The sequence below is a fragment of the Protopterus annectens genome, chromosome 13.part0 (assembly GCF_019279795.1).
Source record: "Protopterus annectens isolate FY-2018-M chromosome 13.part0, PAN1.0, whole genome shotgun sequence".
Lineage (NCBI taxonomy): Eukaryota > Metazoa > Chordata > Ceratodontiformes > Protopteridae > Protopterus > Protopterus annectens.
In genome coordinates, this window is record NC_056747.1 from 264,383,256 (window position 1) to 264,409,363 (window position 26,108).

Here is a 26,108-nt window from a genome sequence, read left to right on the forward strand (position 1 = left end):
GTGGAAGAAGAAAACTCACGGAGTCTTTTCTTGGAGTCAGAGTAATCTTGGCCTTCCCAGTGGAAGTGTTTCCTCATGGTGTGTAAAGTTTCCCCGAAAGAGTAGTCTTCGGGGGGGGGGGGCAGAGTAAATGGACTCTTCAGCATCTGAGTCTTCATAAGGAGGGAAAGGAGTAATCTTGGTCGTCAGAGTTGCCTGAGGAAATGGATGCTTGGTCAGAGGAAGGATAATCTTCCTCCAGTCTAGGCCTTTTGTCAGGTGGGGGTTGGGATCCCCTGATAAGGGTAATTAAATCCTCGGCCATCTTAAGGATCTGTTTTTTAGGCATAGGGGCCTGTGGGGGGGGGGGGGTGTGGCCCCGGTTTTCTAACTTTCAAGGGGGCTTTAAGCTTAGCAAAAGGCTTGGGAGAGGCAGTTGTCGGTTTGAAATCACCCTAAGACTGAAGGTCTATTCAAAGTTTCCGGATCCCCATCGGGGCTGGCGTCCGAGGAGTGAGTTGGAACCGGATCCTGAGGCCCAACGGTTTCGGTTTGGGATGCCGTCAGAAATTCTGAATCAGCGGTAGTCAGGGGCTGCGAGGCCTCGGTATTTGGTCTTGGCTGCCGGTCCGTATCTTTGCATTTTTTAATCATTGCTGATGTCGGTTGCTCCGATGGCATGCTATAATTCAATTTTCTGCAAAATAATGCTGGGCGAATTCTGCCCGACGCTTTATTGTACGTTTGTTGAACCTAGCACAGAACCGACAACCAGAGACGTCGTGGTCTGGGCCTAGGCAAGGAATACAATAAGAATGAAAATCCTTATGAGGTATTTGCTTCCCACAAGAAATACAATTATTAACTGTCTGACATCGGTCTGAGGCAAGAAAAGTTTCCCCAACGGGGTACTTAGCTTTAGAGAAGACTTCAGGCTGAAACTCTATTCAAAAATTTCAGGAGCTGGCCGACCGGCACTTGCGAAAGTACAGTTTTGTACCTACCATAAATGTAGATGTCCGATAGATATGCAACTGCAGTCCTGACATATGGGTTGTCCTGCCTCAGGCAGCCCTTCGTCGGCCGGATTCCAAAGTCTGGGTCCAGTGTCGGCTGATGTCACCTCCTCCCCGACGTCAGAGCGGCTGGGGTATAAAGGCAACCGCCGACGCCATCTTCTTCAGTGTTTCTTGCCCAAGATGCTAGGTGCCCTCCAAGGAAGGCTAAATTTTGTGAATGGATAAGCAAAAATTCCAGACATGCACAACAGTAATAAACAGATACACCATAACAGATATCCCCAGCTAATTTAGGAAAGGGGGGGAATGGACCCAAGGAAAAAAGCAGAGGGGTAGGTGGGAGGGTAAACCTGACTGCAGTTGCATATCTATCGGACATCTACATTTATGGTAGGTACAAATCTGTACTATGTCCTTCAAGAATGCAACTGCAGTCCTGACATATGGGTTGAATACCATAGCCAAGCTGGGGGTGGTAGGATCTAAGCAAGGGATGGTGTAGCTAAAAGGCCCTGCAGGACTGCCGAAGCAAAGCCTGCTCGGGATCTGGAGTATAAAGGCAGGTTGTAATGTTTGGTAAATGTATGCACGGAGCTCCATGTAGCAGCCTTTAGAATGTCCTTTGTAGCCACTCCTCTTAGAAAGGCTATGGATGTGGCTATAGCTCTGGTGGAGTGTGGCCTAATATTGGCTGGCACACCTTTTCCATGGAAAGAGTAACAGAATCTGATGCAGTGTCCAATCCATTTTGAAATTGTTTGGAGACTGCTTTTCCTTGCACTCCAGCAGCATAGGCTACAAATAGTTGGGTCAGACTTTCTGGTGGTCTTTGTTCTGTCCAAGTAGTACCGTAATTGTCTGTGTATGTCCAAAGTATGCAGCAGCTTTTCCCCTTTATTTTGAGGATTGGGAAATAAAGTAGGCAGGTGAATTGCTTGATTTAGAGACACCCTGGATATCACCTTTGGCATGAATGAAGGATTGGCCCTTAGAGAAACTCTGTCCTGATGAAAAATGAGAAAGGGAGGTACTGCCATGAGGGCCTGTACCTCCGAGACTCTTCTTGCTGAGGTAACTGCCAACAGGAAGACCGTTTTCCAGGAGAGAAATTGCATTTCTGAAGATGCTGCTGGATCAAAAGGAGGAAGAGTTAATTTTTCCAAGACGTAATTGAAGTCCCATGCAGGAACTTGTGGTTTTCTGTGAGGTTTGATATTCTTTATCCCTCTTAGAAACTGTCTTAGCAAGGGATGCGAAAACACAGGTGGGTCACAGTTGTAATTTGCTGAGATTGCTGAAGCGTGAATTTTAATGGAAGAATATGAGAGGCCACTATGAAACAATTCTGCCAAGTAATCTAATATCTGAGGTATGCTCATCACTGATGCATCCTGGCCCTTGTTGGCATTCCAGATGATGAATCTCTTCCACTTGGCCGAATAGGTTTTTCTGGTGGAAGGTCTGCGTGCTTCCAGTAAGATTTGCTGAACTTTTTCGGAGAGGGAGACATGGGAGAAAGTCATGGAACCCTCCAAGCTGTCAGCTGCAATGTTTACAGGTTTTGATGAACAGTCCTGTAATTGTTCTGAGTTAGGAGCAGAGGCCATTGAGGCAAGGGCCACGGTTTTGTGTGAGTTATGCTCAGTAGTAAATATACCAGTGCTGCCTTGGCCAGTCTGGAGCTATCAAGATTCCTTTTGGTTGTTCTGCTTTGACCTTCAGTAACACCTTGGTCAGTAATGGTAGAGGAGGGAATGCATAAATTGTTAGGGTATTCCAGCTGAAGGAAAGAGCATCCGTTCTCCAGGCTAAAGGATGGTGTGTCCTTGAGCAGAACCTGCCCAGGTAATGATTGAGATGAGAAGCAAAGAGAGATCTATGTCCGGTCTTCCCCATGCAGTTATTTGTGAGAAAATGTGTGGATGCAGCATCCATTCGTGTGGATCCAAGAAATTTCTGCTCAACCTGTCCGCCAGAACATTGTCCTTGCCCGGAACAAACTGGGATTGCAAGTGGATGTTCAGTTTCAGGGACTTTTCCCAAAGAGTCATTGTTAGTCTGCAGAGGGGATACGAGTGAGTGCCCCCTTGCTTGTTTATATACCACATGACAGTGGTGTTTGTCTGTCCTTATTAGCAGATGACCTTGTTGAAGAGATTTTCCAAAGGCTTCTATTGCATGTATCACTGCCAACATCTCTTTTTGATTTATGTGCAGATGCATTTCCATGGGAGTCCATTGTCCATGAATGCATCTGCCCTCCATGTGCGCCCCCCATCCATGGTCTGAGGCATCTGTTGTAATGGTTTGACTTGCTTGAGCTTTGTTGAAAGGCATGCCTTCGTTTAAATGACTTGCTTGAGCCCACCACAAAAATTCCCTTTGCAGGCATGGAATGAGTGGTATTACGTCTTCTAGGTTGTGGCTGTGTTGAGACCATAAGCTTTTTAGGTACCATTGTGGCTTTCTCATGTGTACTCTTGCCAGAGGGATCAGAAGAATGCAAGATGCCATGAACCCCAGGGCCTGCAGGGTCTTCCTTGCGGTCAGCTGGGTAAGCTTTGCTAGGCTTTTGAAGAAATCTGGTAAATGTTCTTGTTTCTCCTCTGTGAGGAAAGCCATTTGTGATTGTGTGTCCAGTTTTGTTCCTAGAAAAATAATCTTTTGGGATGGCAATATTCTTGACTTTTGAATGTTGACTGTGTATCCCAAAGCCTGTAGCAACTGAATGACATAATCCAAGTTTTTTTTATCAAGGTTGGTTTGCTGTCTGCTTGTATGAGGCAGTCGTCCAGGTAAGGGTATATTTGAATTCCCTGGAGCCTGCAATGTGCAACTACTGATGCCAGGCATTTCGTGAATACTCTGGGCGCAGTAGATAAGCCAAACGGCAATGCTGAGAATTGATAATGCTCTGTTCCTACAAGAAATCGGAGGTATCTTCTGCAACCATGTCTGATTGGGACATGCAGGTATGCCTCCTTGAGGTCCAGAGTAACCAGCCAAGACCCCTTGCCCAGCATGGGAAGGAGTTGCTGCAACGTCAGCATTTTGAATTTTGGCACAATGAGAAAAGTGTTTAGTACGGACAAGTCCAGTATAGGCCTCCATTGCTTTTCTTTTCTTGGAACAAGGAAGTCTTGAATAGAATCTCTGGCCTTGTTCCTGAGGAGGAACCTTTTCTATTGCTTTTATTTGTAACAGCTTTGAAACTTGTAAGAGTGCCTCTGCCCTTTGATTTTGTGGCAGGTTTGGCATGCCTTGTCTCGTTGGTAAGGTATGGAAGTGGAACCTGTAACCTTTGTCTATTATGTCCAGAATCCATTTGTCCTTGGTTAAAATGTGCCAGTTCTTTGAGAATAAGGATAATTTTCCGCCTAGAGGTGCTTCTCTTTGAGCCTTGGTAGGCGGAGTGAAAGTCAAGTCATTGTGATTGTCCCTGTGGTGCAGGTGAACTACCTGCGCCACTTCTCTGATTTGGTGGTTGCCACTGGCGGCCCCTGTAGGAGCCTCGGTATTGCCCTCTACCTCGAGCCCGCCTGTTTTTTCCCCTTTGAAACTTTTCTGAGTCTGGAAAGGACCAATTCTTTGAAGGCCAATTCCTGCTGAATCTGGGTGGCTGAACCTGGAGGAAATCCTTGACTGTCTGTACTGATTTTGCCTTTTCCTCAATAGACTTCAACACATCCTGTGCATTAGCACCAAAAAGCTTCTGTTTTTCCAGAGGTGTATCCAGGAGCTTTACTTTAACATGGTCTGGCAGTGGCTGTTCTTTCAACCAGGCATGTCTACGTATAACGGCCCCTGTCATAGCTGCCCTACATGAAGCCTCCAATGCATCATAGCCACACTGAAGAAAATGATTGCTAACCTGCTGAGTATTATGAACCAAATCCTGCAATGTCTTTCTATCTATAGGCTCAGGAGAGGCTATTTTTTTCTGCAAATCATCCATTAAGTAATCCTGGTACTGAAACATATGGAAAAGGCAGTTGAGTGACCTCATGGCAAGGGTGGAAGAGGTATAAACTTTTTTGCCCCATCTCTCCAGGGACCTTGCTTCCCTGTTAGCGGGCAGAGGGTTTTTGGCCGAGGAAGTAGCCACTCCTTTGGGGCCCTGTGAAATAGTTTCTAGATCCACAGAGTGGGCCTTAAAGAGGTGCTTATGAGTATCATGGACCCTGTAATATCTGTCTGGCTTGACAGGAGCAGGAGGGAGAGAATCAGGGGAAGCACTGGAGTCTGAGTATACATCATCCAGGGCATCCATCATTGGAGGGATAGCTAAAGGTCTGTGTTGGGGTAATTTAAGGAAGGTACGTAGCCTTTTCCTGGAATCAGAAAATTCCTGACCATGCCATTGAAAATGTTCTCTCATGGAGTGGAGAACTTCACCGAAAGACATATCCTCTGGGGGAGAGGCAGAGGGAATTGATTCCTCAGCATCAGAGTCCTCGTAGGCCTGGAAGGATTCTTCCTGGGTATCAGAGAGCTCTGAATCCCCAGAGGCTTCATCTGAAGAGAGGGTGTCTGCCTGCTCAGTTCTAGGCCTTTTATCTGCAGGCGGCTGAGAACCTCTGTCTGGGTGCGGCTGAGAACCCCTGATAAGAGAGATTAGATCTGCAGCTAGAGTCATGATCTGTCTATCAGAAGGGCCCTGAGAAGTAGATTTAGGATGGGCCTTGGCCTGGCTGGCAGCCTTAGCACGTGCAAAGGCCTTGATGGACATGGATACCGGAGGCCTAGCTGCCCCACATGCAGGGGTAACTTTGTCCACAGGAATGGTGTCGGGTAGATCTAGAGCTTCGGTTTCTGGAGGAAAATCAACAACCGGCACCGGTGAAATCTCCGGGACCGAAGAACGCGTTAAAGCGGTGTCGTCGGCCTGGAGCGGTGGAATTACCGCTTCCGAAGGGACCGATGCACTCGCGGAGGGCTTAGGCGTGGTATCGGTGGACGGCGTGGGCCGAGGATGTCGGTCCCGGTCCTTGCGTTTCTTGGTAGTTTGTGCTGTCGGTTGTTCCGACGGCATGATGTAAGCGAAAGATTCGCCAAAAAAGTCTTTGGCAAATTCTGCCCGGTGCCTGAGTGTGCGCTTATTAAAGCGAGCACAGGCCGAGACGTCGTGGTCTGGGCCCAGGCAAGGGAGACAGTAAGAATGGAAGTCCTTATGAGGTATTTGTTTACCACAAGACAAACAATTAACTTTTTCAATTTCGGCTGAGGCAAGAAAAAATGTTCCCCAACGGGGTACTTAGCTTTAAGATGACTTCGTTAACTGAAAACACAGGAGTCGACCGACCTGCACTTGCGAACTGCTTCTGCTTCGGGCACCGCGCGGCAAGAAAGACTGAAGATAGCGTCGGCGGATGCCTTTATACCCCAGCCGCTCTGACGTCGGGGAGGAGGCGACATCAGCCGACGCCGGACCCAGACACTGGAATCCGGCCGACCGAAGGGCTGCCTGAGGCAGGACAACCCATATGTCAGGACTGCAGTTGCATTCTTGAAGGACATCTGCTTCGGGCTCCGCACGGCAAGAAAGACTGGAGAAAATGGCGTCGTCTGTCTTTTATACCCCTGTTGCACTGACGTCAGGGAAGAAGCAGCGACAACCGACGCCGGACCAAGACTTTGGGATTCGGCCGACTGCGGGACCGCCTGATGACAGGATAACCCAAGTGTGATGACTGCAGCAGTATAGCACAATGAACATCTGTACTATGTTCTTCGTGTTTCACTGTTGCAGTCATTACACTTGGGTTGAATCCCAAAGCTATGGTTGGGAGGCTGGAGCTAAATAGCATTAGGAGCGGCTATGAAACCCTGCAGAACTGCAGTGGCAAAGCCTGCCCGGGATTTAGAGTAGAGTGGTAAATTATAGTGCGTTGTGAAGGTGTGCACTGAATTCTAGGTAGCAGCCTCTAAAATGTCTTTGGTTGGTACTCCCCTGAGGAAGGCTGCTGAAGTGGCTGCTGCTCTGGTTGAATGTGGCACTGGCTTGCCATGTTGTGAATAGCAGAAACGAATGCAGTGGCCTATCCACTTTGAAATAGTCTGCTTTGAGATAGCCTTTCCTTGTGATCTTGCAGCATATGCCACTAGTAGTTGCTCAGTCTTCCTGAAAGCTTTGGTTCTGTTCAAGTAGAAGCGTAGCTGTCTGTGTATGTCCAAAGAATGCAGAATTCTCTCCCCCTTATTCGGTGGGTTTGGATAAAAAGTAGGCAGAAGAACAGTTTGGTTAAGGGCCACACTGGACACTACCTTAGGCATAAATGTAGGGTTTGTCTTCAGAGAAACCCTGTCTGGATAAAAAATGATAAAAGGTTACACAGCCATGAGTGCCTGTAGCTCTGAGACTTGTCTTGCAGAGGTTACTGCAAAGAGCACAGCTGTTTTCCAAGATAAAAACTTTATATCAGCTGTAGCGGCTGGCTCAAAAGGGGGCAGAGTGGGTTTTTCCAAAACATAACGGAGGTCCCATGCAGGTATTGGTGATCTCCTTGGAGGTCTTAAATTGTTTGCTCCTCTGAGGTACTGCCTTAAAGGATGAGAAAAGATTGGTGGCTCTGTACTGTAATGAGCCGTAATGGCAGAGTCATGAATTTTAATTGATGAAAAGGATAGGCCTTTGTACAGCATCTCGGTTAAGTATTGCAAAATCTGAGGAATATTTGGTACTGCTGTGCCAACTCCTTGTGCCTGGTTCCAGGCACAGAATCTCTTCCATTTTCCAGCATAAGACTTTGAAGTACTAGGCCTCCTGGCCTCCAAAATGACATCCATCACCACTTTAGTGAGAGGTGTGTTTTGTATGACTACATTATCCGCCATGCTGGAGATTTAAAGTCTTGAGATAGCTGTGCAGGATCTGATTGTTTTGTAGGGACAGTAGGTGAGTTATTTGAGGTAAGGTCCAGGCTGGGCATTGAGACAAGTTCCTTAGGATTGGATACCAGTACTGGCGGGGCCAGTCTGGGTCAATCAGTATAATTGTTGGCTTCTCTTGTCTGACCTTTAGGAGTACCTTGGGGAGGACAGGCAGTGGAGGAAAGGCATATACTGTTAAGTTTTTCCAGCTGAAAGATAGGGCATCCACTTTCCATGCTTGTTTGTGTTAAGTCCTTGTGCAGAATCTCTTTAATTGGCAGTTGTGAGGAGAGGCAAATAGGTCTATGTCCGGGCATCCCCATTTCCTTGTTATGTTGAAGACTTATGGAACCAGTTTCCACTCGTGGGGATCCATGAGGTTTCTGCTTAGTTCGTCTGCAAGAGTATTTATCTTTCCTGGCAGGAATTGTGCCTGCAGATGTACTTGGTAAGTCAATGCTGTCTCCCACAAAGTCATGGCTAGTCTGCAGAGGGGGTAAGAATGAGTGCCTCCTTGCTTGTTTATATACCACATGACCATGGTATTTGTCTATCAGTAGTTGTCTCAGATGAAGTAGGTCCTTGAGGGCTGTCAGGGCATTCTGAACAGCTAGCATCTCTCTCCGATTGATATGTAGATGCATTTGGTTGGCGGACCATGTGCCTTGAATACATCTTCCTGTCATGTGTGCCCCCCAGGCATAATCTGATGCATCCGTTGTCAATGTCTGCCTGGCTGGGGGTAAGGTGAATGGCTGTCCCTTGTTTAAGTGACAGGCCTTCACCCACCATCAAAACTCCTGTTGCAGGCAGGGAATGAGAGTAATTATTGTTTCCAGGCTGTGGCAATGCTGAGTCCAAACACTTATTAGGTACCATTGAAGTTTCCTCATATGCAGTCTTGCATATGGAATTAGTAGAATGCAGGATGTCATGAAGCCCAAAGCCTGCATAATTTTTCTTGCAGATAACTGGTCCTTTGTTGCCAACAGTTTGAAATAGGTAGTCAGTTGCCTTTGTCTGGCGTGAGATAAGCCATCTGGGCAGTTGTATTTAAGCTTGCACCCAGGAATATTATCTCTTGAGAGGGTACTAATTTTGATTTTTGTTCACTGACTGTGTACCCTAGGCATGGTAGTAATCTCTTTACAAATGCCAGATGCTGTAGTAGAATGTCCTTGTACGAGGCAGTCGTCGTCCAAGTAAGGATATATTCGTATTCCTCTTTGTCTGCAGAATGCAATTACTGGTGCCACACACTTTGTGAAGACCCTGGGCGCAGTAGATAAGCCAAAGGGCAGTGCAGAGAATTGGTAGTGCATTGAGCCAGCTTTGAATTTGAGGTATCTTCTGCATGATTGTCTGACTGGGACATGCAGGTATGCCTCTTTTAGGTCTAAAGTCACAAGCCAAGCCTTCTTGCCCAGCATGGGCAGAAGCTGCTGTAAGGTCAACATTTTGAATTTTATCCAGATATGTGTTTAGAATAGATAGGTCCAGTATTGGTCTCCAGGCTTTGTCCTTTCTGGGTACCAGGAACAATCTTGAATAAAATCCTTGTCCCTGCTCTTGTTCTAGTACTTAGTGAATGGCCCTCATGTCCACATTGTTTGTTTATTCAGCTTTAATGCATTCCAAACCCTTGCTAATAATATTAGTGAGACTAATGGGCCTCTATTTCCCATGGACAGGAGAGGTACCACCTTTCTGCAAAGGCACTACAAATGCCATTCTCCACTCCTTGGGGCCATAACCAGTGGACAGACTCAGGTTGAAGAATTGATAGATGGTTTTTGCTAAGTGGAAATTTACACTTCTCAACAGGCATCCATGAATGGATATTATCCGCACCCAATGGAAGAAGCATTTTTAATTTTGGAAACTACCAAAAATGTTTGCTCTGCTCATTGTTTTTTTGGTAGGTCTGGCCAACTGTTTGCCTTTGGCAGGGTATGAAAGTGAAACTTGTAGCCCTGTGACACTATGTCTAAGACTCATTTGTCCTGGGTTATGTGCCAATTTTGAGAAAAAAGTGCTAGTTTCCCCCCTAAAGGTGCTTCCAGGAGATAAGTGCTTGGCGCAGACAGGGGAAAGTCATTGGGACTGTTTCCTGTAAGGCTGTGATTTGTCTTCTCCACTTTTGGAGGTAGAAGCACCCCATTGTTTAGATCTGTATGAACCTTGGGGATGGGATCTGCCTCTTCGGCATCTGTATCTGCCACTTTGTGGCCTGTCTGACACTGGAAAGGACCAATTCCTTGTAGGCCAGTGTCTGCTAAATCTTGGAGGCTGTACCTGTAAGAAATCCTTGACTGTTTGCATAGATTTAGCTTTGTCCTCCATTTTCTTTAACACCTCTTCTGCTTAACACCAAATAAAGTATCATGCTGTAATGGAGCATCTAATAATTTTGATTTAACATGATCTGATAAATTTTGTTCCTTTAACCAAGCATGCCTCCTAATGACAGAACCTGTGACAGTGGCCCTGCAGGAAGCCTCCAAAGAATCAAAACCACATTGCAAAGTATGTTTTCCAACTTGCTCAGCTGCATGTAATAAATCCTGCATTTCTTTGTTTTCTGCACCTTCAGAATTTATCAACATTTTCTGTTTAAGCAGTGACAATGTATTGCTGATATTTGAGCATATGAAACTGACAATTTAAAGCCCTTATAGCCAAGGTAGCAGAGGTGTAAATCTTCTTTCCCCATCTGTCTAATGCCCTAGAATCCCTGTTGGAGGGGGTAGGGTTTTTGCAGTGGATGCCTTGACCCCTTTGGGACCCTGAGAAATAGTTTCTGGATCAGCAGCAGGGTTCTTGAAAAGGAATTTATGAGAGTCCGGAACCCTGTAGTACCTGTCCGGCTTAACAGGAGCTGGAGGTAAGGAGTCAGGGGTCAGACTGGACTCTGAAAATACATCTACAATGTCTAACACAAGCGGAATAGCTAGGGGCCTCTGTTGTGGGAGTAAAAGGAAGTCCCTGAGCCTTTTCTTAGATTCAGAATAATCTTGGCTCTCCCAGTGGAAATGTTCCCTCATGGTATGCAATGTTTCCCCAAAAGAGTAATCCTCAGGAGTAGAGGCTGAAGGGATAGATTCTTCAGCATCAGAATCCTCATAGGGAGGAAGAGTATTCCTGATCAGAATAGGAATCTGAAAAAATGGAAACCTGATCTGAAGATTCATATTCTGTCTCTTGCCTAGGCCTCTTATCAGGAGGGGGATGGGAACCCCTGATCAAAGTAATTAAGTCTTCGGCCATTTTGAGCATCTGTTTTTTGGGCATGGAGGCCTGACCATGAGGTTGTTGTACTTGTTTCTTTGTCTTTAAAGATGCTTTAGTCTTTGCCTTTGCAGCCGGAGTCGCTTTAATGTACAACTGAGTAGGTCTGAAAACACCCTCAGAAGCAGATGCCTGCACAGCAGCTCTGGACCCATCTGAGAGAATAGTATCCGAAGGTCCAATACTTTGAGCTTCCAGCGGCCTAGGCAACTCCACGTGGGACTCTATAGCGGCCTGCGGGTCCAAAGTAGCGGGCATCAGAGGCTGCAAAAGCACCTCACTGAGAGCTGGCGAACCGGCGACTGGTTTAGAAGAAGCCTCGTCGTCGGTTTTAGACCTCGGATGGCTGTCCTTATCTTTGCGTTTCTTGTGAATTGCGGTAGTTGGCTGGCTATCCGACGGCATTGTGTAATTAAATCTTCTGCCAAAATAGTGTAATGCAAAATCATACCGGCGCTTTATAATGCGCTGGTTAAATCTAGCACAAAACTGACAACAAGCAACGTCATGGTCAGGGCCTAGGCAGGGAATACAGTAAGAATGAAAATCCTTATGAGGTATTTGCTTCCCACAAGAAATACAATTATTAACTTTGTCTGACATCGGTCAGGAGGAAGAAAAAAAGTTTTCCCCAATGGGGTACTTGGCTCTTAATGAAGACTTCAGATATGAAATTCGAACACGAAAATCTCAGGAGTTGGCCGACCGGCACCTGCGAACTGCTTCTGCTTCGGGCACCGCGCGGCAAGAAAGACTGAAGAAAATGGCTTCGGCTACATCTTTTATACCCCTGGAGCACTGACGTCAGGGAAGAGGCGACAGCAACCGAAGCCAGACCTAGACTTTGGAATTCAGGCCGACTGAGGGTAGCCTGCCAGCAGGATAACTCAAGTGCAATGACTGCAACAGTGAAATACTAAGAACATCACCCTCAGAAGCTGGTGCCTGCACAGCGGCTCCGGACCCATCTATGGAAGAGACATCCTCGGGTTCCATAACTGAAGCATCTCGCGGTATACCAGACTCCGAATGGGTCTCAGTAGAGGGAATCTTGCAAAAGATATCTATGCTTCAAAGCAGGCTGCACGCATTATCAGTTCTCTGCACTGCCCGTTGGCTTATCTACTGTTCCCAGAGTATTCACAAAGTGCCTAGCTCCAGTTTTTGCATTTTGCAGGTAAAGAAATATTCAAATATACCCATACCTGGATGATCGTCTAATTCAGGCAGAAAGCCAGGAATCTGGCCTTGGTACAAAGGGTTCTAACTTGTCTGGGGTACACCATAAACGAAAAGAAATCACACCTGGTACCCTGTCGAAAAATGATATGCCTGGGAGTAAGCTTGAATACAACTTCCCAGATGGCTTACCTCATGCCAGAGAAACAAATTTGATTAACTATTTCAAACAAGTGGCCACAAAAACCCTGCTATCTGCAAGACAAATACTGCAAGCCTTGGGGTTCATGGCCTCCTGCATTCTTCTAATGCCATATACAAGACTGCATATGAGGAAACTACAGTGGTATCTAAAAAACCTATGGTGTCAGCATTCTCAAGACCTGAAAACAATGATTCCTATATCATACCTTGCCTACGCCTAGAGTTCCTTTGGTGGGCAGAGGCCTGCCACCAGCACAAGTAACTACCTTTCACACCACCCCCTGCCCAAACCTTAACATAAAACGCATCAGACTATGCATGGGGGGCTCACCTGGCAGGGACGTGCATTCAGGGCAAATGGAACCCAAGTCAAATGCACCTGCATATCAATCAAAAAGAAATGTTAGCTGTACAGAATGCTCGGACAGCCTTCAAGGACCACATTCTTCCAGGACAACTAACAGTAAATACGGACACCACTGTTATGTGGTACATAAACAGGGGGGTACACATTCTTACCCCCTCTGCAGACTAGCCATGGCATTGTGGAAACACAGCCTTGAGCTATCAAGTGCCCCTACAAGCTCAAATCCTGCCAGGAAAATTAAATACACTGGCAGAAGGATTAAGCAGAAACCTCATGGACCCACGCGAGTGAAAACTGGAACCAAGGATTTTCAACATGTTGACAAGCAAATGGGGAAGCCCAGATATAGACCCGTTTGCCTTTTCCCAGAACTACCAACTGGACAAATTTTGCACAAGGACTCCCCACAAACAAGCCTGGAAAGTGGATGCTGTCTCCTTCAATTGGAAAAGCCTGGAAAGTGGATGCTGTCTCCTTCAATTGGAAAAACCTATCAGTCCATGCCTTCTCCCCTCTGCTTCTGCTCTTAAACTGCTACTAAAAATCAAACAGGACAAACCATGAATGATTTTGATTGCTCCAGACTGGCAGCTCCAACACTGGTACCCTCCTGCGCAGTGTCACGGTTATCTCCATGGCACCTGCCTCAGACTCCTTCCCTGCTGTCTCAGCAGGAGAACCAGATTCTGCACCATCAGCTTCTAACACTGAACCTTGCAGCCCGACTAATTAGTTAATCTCTCCTTTACCGTCCCTCAGCAAACCTGTGATGGATATCATTTTACAGGCAAGGAGGCCAAGTATTAGAAAATCTTATGCTCAGAAATGGAAAAAAATTCTGTGCCTGGAACCAATCTCAAGGGATGAGTACAGCAGTGCCCAATTGACTTCAGATTTTATAATACTTATCTGAAATGCTTCACAAGGGCCTGTCTTTTTCCTCCATTAAAATCCACGCCTCAGCCATTTCAGATCATTACAACACAGAACCGCCCCTCTTCTCTCATCCACTGCTCAAGCAGTTCCTTAGAGGGACCAAAAATTTGAGACCACCCAAAAGAGCTCCAACCCAAGCCTGGGACCTTAACTTTGTCTTGGAAAAACTCACCCTACCTCCTTTCAAACCAGCTGCTACTACAGGCTTAAAATTTCTTTCTTGGAAAACAGCTTTCCTTTTAGCAATCACTTCAGCTTGAAAGGTAACCGAATTACAGGCCCTTATGGCAGTGGAGCCTTTCATCATTTTTCATGCAGACAGGGTGTCCCTCAGAACCAATCCATCCTTCATGCCCTAGGTGGTAGCCAGTGTGGCTCTTAATCAGTCCATTCATTTGCCAACCTTCTTTCCCAATCCTGAGAATAAAGGAGAACAGATACTGCATTCCTTAGATGTGCACAAACAACTTAGATTCTACTTGGACAGGGCTAAACCTCAAAGGAAATCTGACCTGCTGGTGGCATTTGTGGCAGGGAAAGAGCTATTTCAAAACAAACCATTTCTAAATGGATAAGCCATTGCATTAATTTCTGCTATAAGCACCATGGAAAACCTACCCCCCCCCCCGGGGGTTCAGACCTCACTCCACCAGGGCTGCATCTACCTCTATAGACTTTCTCAGAGGCGTCCCTACCAGGGACATCCTAGAAGCTGCTACCTGGAATTCTGTACATACTTTCACCAAGCATTATCATTTGCCAATTTTCTCTAAATCCAGAGCTGGCTTTGCCACTGCACTCTTGCAGGGCCTTATAGCTGGCCCTAATGCTATCTAAACTCCTCCCAACCATAGCTTTGGGAATCTACCCAAATGTAATGACTGCAACAGTGAAACACTAACACCATCATACAGTTGTGTACACTTAGCATAAATGTAGATGTTAAGAGTGTATTCACTGTTGCAGTCCTGGTTACCCTCTCTCCAGCCCCCTAACTTCTGTTGGCTATACCTCTACGTTCCTTTTTCTATGTTTAAAAGCCTTTTTGGTTTATTAGCTTTTGTGTTGGAGGTATATCTTTTCTGCTTTTATGTTTAATTGCTTCCCATTAAGGAGGCACTTAACATCTGGTGCAAGAAAAACTGATGTAATGGCATTGGCTGAATGATGTTCTTAGTGTTTCACTGTTGCAGTCATTACATTTGGGTAATCTGCTGGCGGGCTGTCCTAAGTCGGCCTGATTAACGAAGTCTTGGGTCCTGTGTCAGTTGCTGTCCCTTCTTCTAAGACGTCAGGGGTATAAAACATGCATGTCAGGTGTCCCCCAAATGGGGAGCAAAAAAAAAATCTATCTATACACACACACACATATATATATATATATATATATATATATATATATACGTGTGTGTGTGTGTGTGTATATAATTTAAAACACAAAAAATATACCTCCAAACAAAAGCAAATACAACAAAAAGGCTTTTAAGCACAGTAAAAAAAAAAAAAAAAGGAGAGATATAGTAATAGAAAAACAGGGGGCTGTAAGGTGGGTAACCAGGACTGCAACAGTGAATACACTCGAACATCTACATTTACGGTAAGTGTAAACAACTGTACTATGTTCTTCATGTTTCACTGTTGCAGTCATTACATTTGGGTAGAATCCCAAAGCTATGATTGGGAAGATTGAATTATATGGCATTAGGAGCAGCTATAAAGCCCTGCATGACAGCAGTGGCAAAGCCAGCTCTGGATTTAGAGAATGGTAATGTTTGGTGAACGTATGAACTGAGCTCCAGGTAGCAGCTTCTAGAATGTCTCTGGTAGGAACCCCTGTGAGAAAGGCTGCAGAGGTAGATGCAGCCCTGGTGGAATGCGATCTGATCCCCTTGGGGATAGGTTTACCATGGTGTTTATAGCAGAAACAAATACAATGGCTTATCCGTTTGGAAATAGTCTGCTTTGAAATCGCCTTTCCCTCTGCCCCTGCAGCAAATGCCAACAATAGTGCAGATTTTCTTAGAGATTTCGTCCTGTTTAAGTAGAATCTAAGTGGCCTGTGTACAGCCAATGAATGCAGAATCCGCTCACACTTGTTCTGTGGATTGGGGAAGAAAGTTGGCCGATGAACTGTCTGATTAAGAGCCACACTGGATACCACCTTAGGCATGAAAGATGGATTGGTCCTGAGAGCCACCCTGTCCAGATGAAAAATAATGAAAGGCTCCAGTGCCATAAGAGCCTGTAATTCTGAAATACTTCTAGCTGAAGTGACTGCTAAAAGGAAAGCTGTTTTCCAGGAGAGAAATTTTAGGCCTGCAGTAGCAGCTGGCTCAAACGCAGGGAGAGTGAGTTTTTTCCAAAACAAAATTGAGGTCCCATGCAGGAGTAGGTGCTCTCCCAGGAGGTCTCAAATTTTTGGCCCCTCTGAGAATACTTAAGCAGAGGATGAGAGAAGAGGGGAGGTTCTGTGTTGTAATGAACTGAAATGGCAGAGGCATGGATTTTTTTGTGATAAAATCTTGTGCAGAATTTGTCCAACTGATGGCTCTGGGGTGTGGCAAAAAGATCTATGTCTGGGCTCCCCCATTTGTGTGTCAACATGTTGAAAACTTGTGGTTCCAGTTTCCATTTGTCTGTGTCCATAAGATTTCTCCTTAGGTCGTCTGCCAGAGTATTTAGCTTTCCTGGCAGGAATTGAGCTTGTAGTTGTATTTGATAGGTCAAGGCCGTGTTCCACAATGCCATGGCTAGTCTGCAAAGGGGGTAGGAAAGTGTACCCCCCTGCTTGTTTATGTACCAAATAACTATGGTGTTGTCTGTCTATCATTAGTTGTCCTGGATGAAGGTAGTCCCTGAAGGCTGTCAGTGCATTCTGTACAGCTAGCATCTCTCTCTGATTGATATGTAGGTGCATTTGATTTGGGCTCCATTTGCCCTGAATGCACTTCCCTGCCAGATGAGGCCCCCAAGCATAGTCTGATGTGTCTGTAGCCAGGGTTTGGGCGGCAGGGGGTGGAGTGAATGGCAGTCCCTTGTTTTGGTGGCAGGCCTCTGCCCACCATAGGAACTCTAGTCGCATGCAAGGTATAATAGGAATCATTGTTTCCAGGCTGTGACAATGTTGACTCCATTAACTTTTTAAGTACCACTGAAGTTTCCTCATATGCAGTCTTGCATATGGAATTAGAAGAATGCAGGAGGCCATGAACCCCAACACGTGCAGAATTTGTCTTGCAGATAGCAGGGTTTTTGTGGCCACCTGTTTGAAGTAAGTCACCAAATGAATTTGCTTTTCTGGCGCAAGTCATCTGGGCAGTTGTATTCAAGCTTGCACCCAGGAATGTAATTTTTTGAGAGGGTAACAGATGTGATTTCTTTTCGTTTATGGTGTACCCTAGACAAGTTAAAACTCTTTTTACAAACGCCAGATGCTTAAGAAGAAAGTCCTTGTTTTCTGCCTGAATTAGACAATCATCCAGGAATGGATATATCTGAATATTTCTTTGCCTGCAAAATGCAATTACTGGTGCCAAGCACTTGAAGACCCTGGGTGCAGTAGATAAGCCAAAGGGCAGTGCAGAGAACTGGTAATGCAAGTAGCCTGCTTTGAAGTGGAAGCATCTTCTGCAAGATTCCCTGATTGGGATATGCAGGTAAGCCTCAAGTCTTGAGTTACCAACCAGGCATCTTTGCCTAGCATAGGTAGTAACTGTTTAAGAGTCAGCTTCTTGAATTTTGGAATGTCCAGAAATGTGCTTAGAGTGGTTAAGTCCAGAATTGGACGCCATGATTTGTCTTTTCTGGGTACCAGGAAAAGTGTGGAATAAAAACCTTGCCCCTTTTCCTCTTTTGGTACTGGTTGAGCAGCCCCCATGTTCATGAGGGACAGTTTCTGGGCCTCTGCCCACTGATTTGGGGGCAGATCTGGCTATCCGTTTGGGATTGGCAACGTGTGGAAATGAAATCTGTATCCCTAGGATACTATATTTAAAGCCCATTTGTCCTGGGTAATAAGTTGCCAGCTTCGTGCATAAAGTGCCAGTTTTCCCCCCAAAGGGGCGGCTAAAAGGTAAGTGCTTGGTGATTGTAGAGAGAAGTCATTGAGGCTGTTTACCATAGGGAGGTGCCTTGCTGCTTCCAGATTTGGAGGTGGAGGCACCCCATTGTTTTGTTCTAAAAGTTCCTTGTTACTGAAACCTGGAGCCTTTGGAATGTCTTGATTTGACTTGAGCAGCTCTCGAGGGGACTGGAAAGGACCAGTTCTTAGTAGGCCAGTGCCTACTAAATCTTGGAAGTTGCACTTGTAAGAAATCTTTCACAGTTTGCATAGATTTAGTTTCATCTTCCATCTTTTTTAACACTTCTTCAGCCCTATTACCAAACAGTCCTGTTGTAAAGGAGCATGCAACAATTTTGCTTTTAACATGGTCAGGCAGGGTTTGCGCTTTGAGCCAAGTATGCCTTCTTAGTACAGATCCAGTTATAGCAGCCCTGCAACAGGTCTCCAAGTAATCAAAACCGCACTGCAAAGTATGTTTTCCAACTTGTTCAGCTGAATGTAATAAATCCTGCAAATCTTTATTTTCCACACAGAGATTAACATAATTTTCTGTTTAAGTAGTCCCATGATATGCTGTTGATATTTAAGCATATGAAATTGACAGTTTAAAGCCCTGATTGCCAAGGTTGCAGACGTGTAAACCTTCTTACCCCATTTATCCAGAGCCCTGGAATCTCTATCAGAAAGGGTAGGATTTTTAGCAGTAGAGGCCTTAATGCCCTTGGGACCCTGAGAAATGGTTTCAGAATCAGCAATAGGATTTTTGAAAAATAATTTGTGGGAGTTAGGAACCCTGTAGTATCTGTCTGGCTTACAATGAGCCGGAGGCAGAGAATCAGGAGTCATACTAGACTCTGAAAAAACAATCAACAATGTCTAGAACAGGAGGTATGGCCAAAGGCCTATGCTGTGTAAGAAGAAAATCCCAAAGTCTCTTTTTAGATTCAGAGAAATCCAGACTTTCTCAGTGGAAATGTTTCCTTAAGGCATGTAAAGTTTCCCCAAAAGAAAAATCCTCAGGGGGAAAAGCAGAAGGAATTGAATCCTCTGCATCAGAGACCGCATAAGTAGGAATAGACAAAATCCTGTTCATTAGAAGAGTCAGAAGAAATAGAATCCTGTTCAGAAGATTCATAATCAATGTCTTGCATAGACCTCTTAGGAGGAGGAGGTTGGCTACCCCTGATCAGAGTAACTAAATCTTCAGCCATTTTGATCATTTGTTTTTTAGGCATAGGGGCCAGCACATATGGCCCAGGCATAGGTTTTTTAGACAGATTTAGGTTTTGGCCTTAATTTAGAAGATGGCATTGGTCTAACATACAAATCTGTAGGCCTGAAAACACCCTCCGAAGCCAGTGCCTGCACAGCGGCTCCGGACCCATCTAAGGTAGAGATATCCGCGGGTTCCATAATTGGAGCATCTTGCGGCATACCGGACTCGGAATGGATCTCAGTAGAGGCCTGCGAAAGCGCCTCACTGAGTTCTGGTGAACCGGCTACTGGCTTAGGAGAAGTGCCGCTGGTTTTGGACCTCGACTGTCTGTATCTTTGCGTTTTTTAGGTATTCCGGTAGCCGGATTGCTAACTGACGATACTTCAGGATAATTAAATCTTGAGCCAAAATATTCAGAAGCAAAAATATACAGACGTTTAATCGTGCGTTGTTTAAATTTAGCACAAAACCGACAGCAAGGCACGTTGTGGTCAGGGCCTAGGCAAAGAATACAGAAGAAATGAAAATCCTTATGAGGTATTTGCTTCCCACAAGTAATGCAATTATTAACTTTTACTGACATTGGTAACGAGCAAGAAAACGTTTCCCCAATGGGGTACTTAGCTTTTAGTTGAAGACTTCGGTTCTGAAACTCGAAAACGAAAATGTCAGGAGTCGACCGACCGGCACTTGCGAACTGCTTCTACTTTGGGCACCGCGTGGCAAGAAAGACTGATGTAATAGCGTCGGCTGCATGTTTTATACCCCTGACGACCTGACGTCATGGAAGAAGGGACAGCAACAGACGCAAGACCCAAGACTTTGTTAATCAGGCCGACTGAGGGCAACCTGCCAGCAGATTACCCAAATGTAATGACTGCAACAGTGAAACACGAAGAACATCTAGGTAGTTTTATTTGGAATGTTGTGTTTTTTATTCTGCATGTTGTTTGTGTGTGTTGTCTTACGTTGTCGGGATGGTGTGTCAGGTATGTGAGGTGTTTTGTGTAGTGTCGGTGTTGTTGGGACTGTTTTAAACGTTGGTCTACTGAGATTTCAGTAATCTCAAGTAGACCCGTAGATATACATGACAACACTAGTGTGCACAGACTTCTGTTTCTCTCCTCAGCTGATGTACTCTAGGTGCCTCTTCTTAATTACTGGGTCTACGGAACCCAACTTCATCCTCCTATGGACCTAGCATAAGACATATTAAAGACAAGTCAGCAGAGATGCATCCTTGGGTAGTGTTTACAATGCTGCCAACATATTTATTCCCTGTACTCCCCATCTATAATCCCACATTTGACAGCACTGCAGATGCCAGCCATGGAAATCCGCAGACTGATCGACATTGGCATACTGAGACAGTGTGGCAATTAGCTCATGTTTACTGACAGCCCTCTACTCCTAGCACAATTCTACTTGCAAGAAATGTATCTACTTTAGTAATCTGGAATCCATGCCCTCTCGTGCCACAGTCAGTACTCCTGACAAAGAGGAGATTGCCAACACAAACACCACACGACCTACATCACATAGCCAAACAGAACACACACCAACCTATGCAGAGGTCCTCAAAAACTTACCTAAACAGCAGAAACCTCCAAAACACACTCACAAACATTACACATGCACAACACCAAACATCACATACAGCAGACAACATACCAGTCCCTAACAAACACGGCCCATAAGTTAAAATAAACCAAACATACTAGTCATCGGCAGCTCAGCTGAGAGACACACCAATGTCCCTCCTCACCAGGCTCGACAAGGAGAAGGTCACCGTCAGTTGCCCGTCTGGTGCCAGAATCCACCACATCACACATGCACTTAAGTTTCTCCATAACAAGTACAAGTATGACTCTGTCATTACCCATGTTGGCGTAAATGACTTGAGACGTACTTCCCTGGACTATAAGAAAGACATGATTGAGCTCTCAGTATGTGTCCCAGGCAGGTATGACCCTAGCCCTAAGCAGCATCCTACCTTAACCAAGGATACCACCATAATAACAGACTTCAACAACTGGCTTAGTTTCTGGTGTCATTCCAAGGAGATCTAGTATCTGTCTGTCTGGGATGATATGGTTGACAGGCCTCGATGCTTTGCCAGCGATGGCCTCCACCTTTCACCCCTGGGATTCCAGATCCTGGCCAAGGCTCTTGCCTCCCCGATTTTGCCTTTTCTAGGCAATGTCACAAAGACAAATCTTCCAACACAAAAGATCTGTCAGAAAGCAAACCGAAGGTCATGCTGCTTAACGCTGAAAGCCTTAACCTGAAAATGCACTCACTGGAGGCTCTCCTCACATTAGAAGATGTCAACTTCTGTGCAGTCACAGAAACATGGTTCAGGGCTATACCTCATTCCACACATTCCAAACCCAAAAGGAGGTCAGGAAGACTAAGGGTGGTGGAGTCTATCTTCATTAAGGACAGGCACACCTCAAGACTAGTTTGCCACCATGATGCACTGGAACTACTCTAGGTGCAGCTGACAGTTGGCAAGACACCCATCCAAGTTAAAGCTAGCCAGAGATGACCCCCCCCCCTCCATGACATAGGACACCCACTGCTCCTACATGGATTCACTTGACTAAATCAAGGTACCCCCCCTAACACCCTGATCCTTGGTGACTTCAACTACCCCAGCACAGACTGATTGAACTATTCCTGCACTAATGCACTCATCCAATGGCTCCCTGACTTCATCAAGTCAAACACACTAGACCAGCTTGTCTCATCCGGCATGAGGGGAGATCACATTTTGGCCTTGGTTCAAACCAACATGGGCGACTGCTGCACCACTCCCACAGCATGTTCTTCCGTGTTGAGATCAGATCATCGGTCTGTCTCATTCAAAGTTTCTATCCCAGCAAACCCCCCCCCCCTCCAAGGTGACTACAACCTCCTAAGGGAGGGTACCAGTTAGCTTCACAACCACTGCCCCCCTCAGAGGATGCAGACTATGCTGAACAGTACACCAGTGCAGTATACAAGCACCTGTACAACTGCATGGACTCAGCCATACCCAACAGAACTAAAACCTGCCCCCCCCTTCAAGGAAATACAAATCAGTCTGCTGGACATCCTCTATCATCCTATATCAACAGGCTTTACAAGAAAAAGAAGAAACAGTTGTCCAAGGGTAAAAAGGAACAAATTCCAAATTGGAAAAACTAGCTCCTTAGCCTCAATAAGCAAATTAGAAAACTAGTGAAAACTTCCAAAGCCAAACATTAATTGAAACTAGCCTCCGAAACAAAGGGAAACCAGAAGGCCTTCTTCAGATACATCAGGAACCTCCATGGCAAAGCCCAGGCTTGTTCCAAATTAGTACTTAACGATATCACTTACACTGATCCTGTTGACTTAGCCAACCTAGCAGCAGATTGGTTCAGCGCAAACTTCACCCCCTGTCCCCCCAAAAGTCCTTTTGGCATCCCCAATACTTGTCCCACACCTCACATCTCTGTAGATCAAGTGTTAAAGGCCCTATCCAAGGCAAATGACAGCTTCCATGGGACCTGATAGAATCACAGGCTGCACGAACTCCAGCAAGAACTAGCTATTGAGCACCCTATTCAACCACAGTGTAGGTAAAGGCTTCATCCCAGCAGACTGGAGAAGTGCCATAGTCATCCCCTTTCAAAAAGGTGGTGCCACTCTACTGACCCTGGGAAACTATCACCCAATTAGCTTGACAAGTCTGATCTGTAAAGCTATGGAGCGTATTATTATTATGGACCTCATAAACAAGGACAGACCATCTCCAAGCACTTGACCCCACCCAATTCGGACTAGTCAAGGGCAGATCTTGCCTGATGAACCAGACTGACTTCTTTGAGACAGTTACCAAGGCCCTGGATGAGGGAAAGTCAGTACATACAGCTTATATTGACTTGGCCAAGGCCTTTGACACAATCCCCCACTCAGGCATCATTGAAAAGCTAACACAACTTGGAGTAAATCCCTATGTCATCAGATGGGTGGCCAACTGGCTCACTGACAGGACCCACAAGGTCAAAACAGGTGCCTCCACCTCTGACAGCAGACCTGTCACTAATGGTGTTCCTTAAAGATCTGTCCTGGGACCCCCGACTGTTTGGCATCTACGTCTAAGAGGTCCAGGCAAAGACAAAAGGCCTATGGCTGACCAAGTCTGAGGACGACTGCAAGTTGGGTGCTGTCACTAACTCCCCAAATGATGTTAACATACTGCAAGAGGGTCTCACAGCAACTGACTGGTGCCAAAGTCACGGCCTCAAATTAAATGCAAAAAAATGTATCCTACCATTTGGCAAAAACACAGCCCCTACTGATTACCACATCAACGGCAACCCCTTAAGTACACAACCTGTGGTGAGAGACCTTGGGTACTCAGATTAACATCAATCTCACACTCAGCCATCATGTAGCGGCAGTAGTAAGAAAAGCCTTTTACTTGGTTCAGCTCATAAGTAAAGGGATTGCATCCAGAAAAAAGGAGGCTATTACCTCTCTATACTCCTCCTTCATTAGGCCAAATAATTGAGTACAATGCCCATTTGGTATGTACCTCTCCAAACATCTGCACCAACTGGAACGGTCACAGAAATACCACACAGAGAGAATCCATGGCCTCCAACACCTCTCCTACGCACACAGGCTCAAATCACTATCACTCTACTCAGTATTGTACAGATTTGCTCAGGGGTGATCTGTGACTCACCTACAAGGCAATCTCAGACCCTGCCTGACTAGAGATGCTCCATATCCACAAGTCTAACTCCTCGCGCATTACTCGCTCAAAAGGCCTGAATCTAATATGCAACATCAACAAAACCTGCTGCAGAGACAGCTCTGTCTTCCAGAAGCTGCCCCATCCCTGGACTAGACTTCCCATACACATCATAGTACCTCGCTGACCCTTCTCAAGCGCAACCTTTGACTGGATGAGAAACCACAAATTTGTCCCAGGGGTTCCCCGTGTCCCTCATTGACAGGGGTGGCAGATGCTGAGTGAGGTTTCTTTTTTGGGGATAAACTCTTGGCTAGGCTTGTAAGGGCCCCAGGGCCATTAGACTAGTAATCTCCTACGACTGCTGAAGCATTACCCAAGTACCCTTATTTTGACGAATGTGATGCTGCTTTGTTTCACTAAGACAGGGGCACACAGACTAAAAAAGTAACCACTCCTCTTCCTCCCCTCCCCGAATGACTGAGCTTACAAATGTTGCATCCTTCCTACCCACTTCCCCTAGATAAACTTCTAATCAAACTCTGGTCACCTGTTGAACAGCCAGAGGCTTATTCCCCCCTCTCTGTGCCACAGTCGATCTAATTTTCACAGAAGCTTTGATAAAATAAAACAATTTGTTAAGCTCAACATGGCAATGTTTTTATACAGCTGCCAAGGCAAGAGAGACTACGGCATGTGGACATTTAGCTGTTGGTGGTCATAACAAGCTCTGACTTGCAGACAAAAGTAGTTACTCAAATCTGAAATCTCACCTGATGTTGACATACTGCAAAAAATAATTTGTAGTTGCTGATGCATCAGTGTTCTCACCGCTCAGAGATGCCAGTGCTGTCTCTTCACTGTTCAGCTAGGGAAAAAAAAAAAAAAAGACTGACAAAAGACAGAAAAAAGATATAATCATGCCAATAAGAAAAATAATGAGAGCACCAAATAAGTATGCATCACGCAATTACCCACAAAGCAAGTCACCCATAAGTCACCAACTCTGCTGAGAATTTTCATTATACCTAAATATAGGATTATTATGGTTCTGGATATTTAATACAAGACGGCCTGTGAGGTACATGTGCTGGGCGCAGGGGGTAAGCAATTTTCCCACTTCTCCTTCAGTACATAATCACATCCTGTTAGCTGTGATCGAGATGTGGTGTGACAGAGGGGAGCTGTTGGAATGACCACTGTGCGAAGAGCAGCCACTGGAAGTTCCTCATTTGCATCCGGCCCAGAGGAACTGCAAGCAGCGTGGCTGCCATCATGCCTAGAACTTTCAGCACTTGTGCCGCAGAAACTTTTTTGTTCCGAATAAGAATAGCGACCTGGTCTCCGAGGGCTGATACTCTTGTCTGTGGGAGTTTGATCAGCATTGTGGTAGCATCTAACTCCGCCCCTATAAATGAAATATGCTGTGAGCTCGTTCGTAGTTTGAAATTGACAGAGATCCCTAAACGGGAACAAATGGAAACACCCAGAATCCTATCCACCTCAGGTGGGACGCCACTACTGCCATGCATTTGGTGAACACCCTGGGGGCTGAGGTGAGACCAACGGGCAGAGCTCGAAATTGGAAATGACTGGCTCCCAGCCGGAAGCGCAGATGATCCCGGGACGCTTTGGCTATTTTGATGTGGTAGTAAGCGTCCCTGAGATCTACAGAGCATATCCAATCGTCCTTCTGCAGGAAGGGAATGATCGACTGTAGTGTGACCATCCGGAATTTTTCCTTCCTTACAAAGGTGTTGAGTTTGCTGAGGTCCAAAATCGGCCTCCAGTCCCCTGTTTTCTTTGGAACTAAAAAGAACCTTGAGTAAGTTCCAGATCCTATTTGGTCCGCCGGGACTGGTTGGATGACTTTTTTCGAACAGCTTTCTTATTTCTATGGCTGCTTGATCTCGCAGACTGGGTGGAACATCTGGAAATCTCTTTTGTTCGGGGGGCATGGTTATAAATGGAATGTTGTATCCTTTGGTTACTACGTTTTACCCAGGAATCCTTTGTAAGATTTAGCTAGGCCTCTGGGTATAAAGCTAAGCGAACCCCGACTGCCTCCAGAGTATGACAGTCGGGCCTCCCCTCAGGAGTGCTGGAAGGGCTTCCCATGGACGCTATCCCTGTCGCCCTGGTTCTGTGGACACCCTCTGCCGCCTGGGCGGCGTCTTCCATTCCTGCCTCCTCCTCTGCCTCTGGAGGGGGCGTCACTGTGTGGACTGGAAAGATCCCACAGTCTTTCGGAGCCACATTTT

At 45.8% G+C, this 26,108-nt stretch overlaps 1 protein-coding gene across 1 annotated transcript in view; it reads right to left on the reverse strand.

The window, feature by feature from the left end:
- RANBP3 (RAN binding protein 3) overlaps positions 1 to 26,108 on the reverse strand; it is a 2,163,070-nt gene that overhangs the window by 1,161,484 nt on the left and 975,478 nt on the right. Inside the window, exon 11 of the mRNA XM_044054814.1 lies at positions 24,621 to 24,715. Coding sequence (XP_043910749.1) covers positions 24,621 to 24,715 — 95 coding nt within the window. The remainder of the gene's footprint in view (positions 1 to 24,620; positions 24,716 to 26,108) is intronic.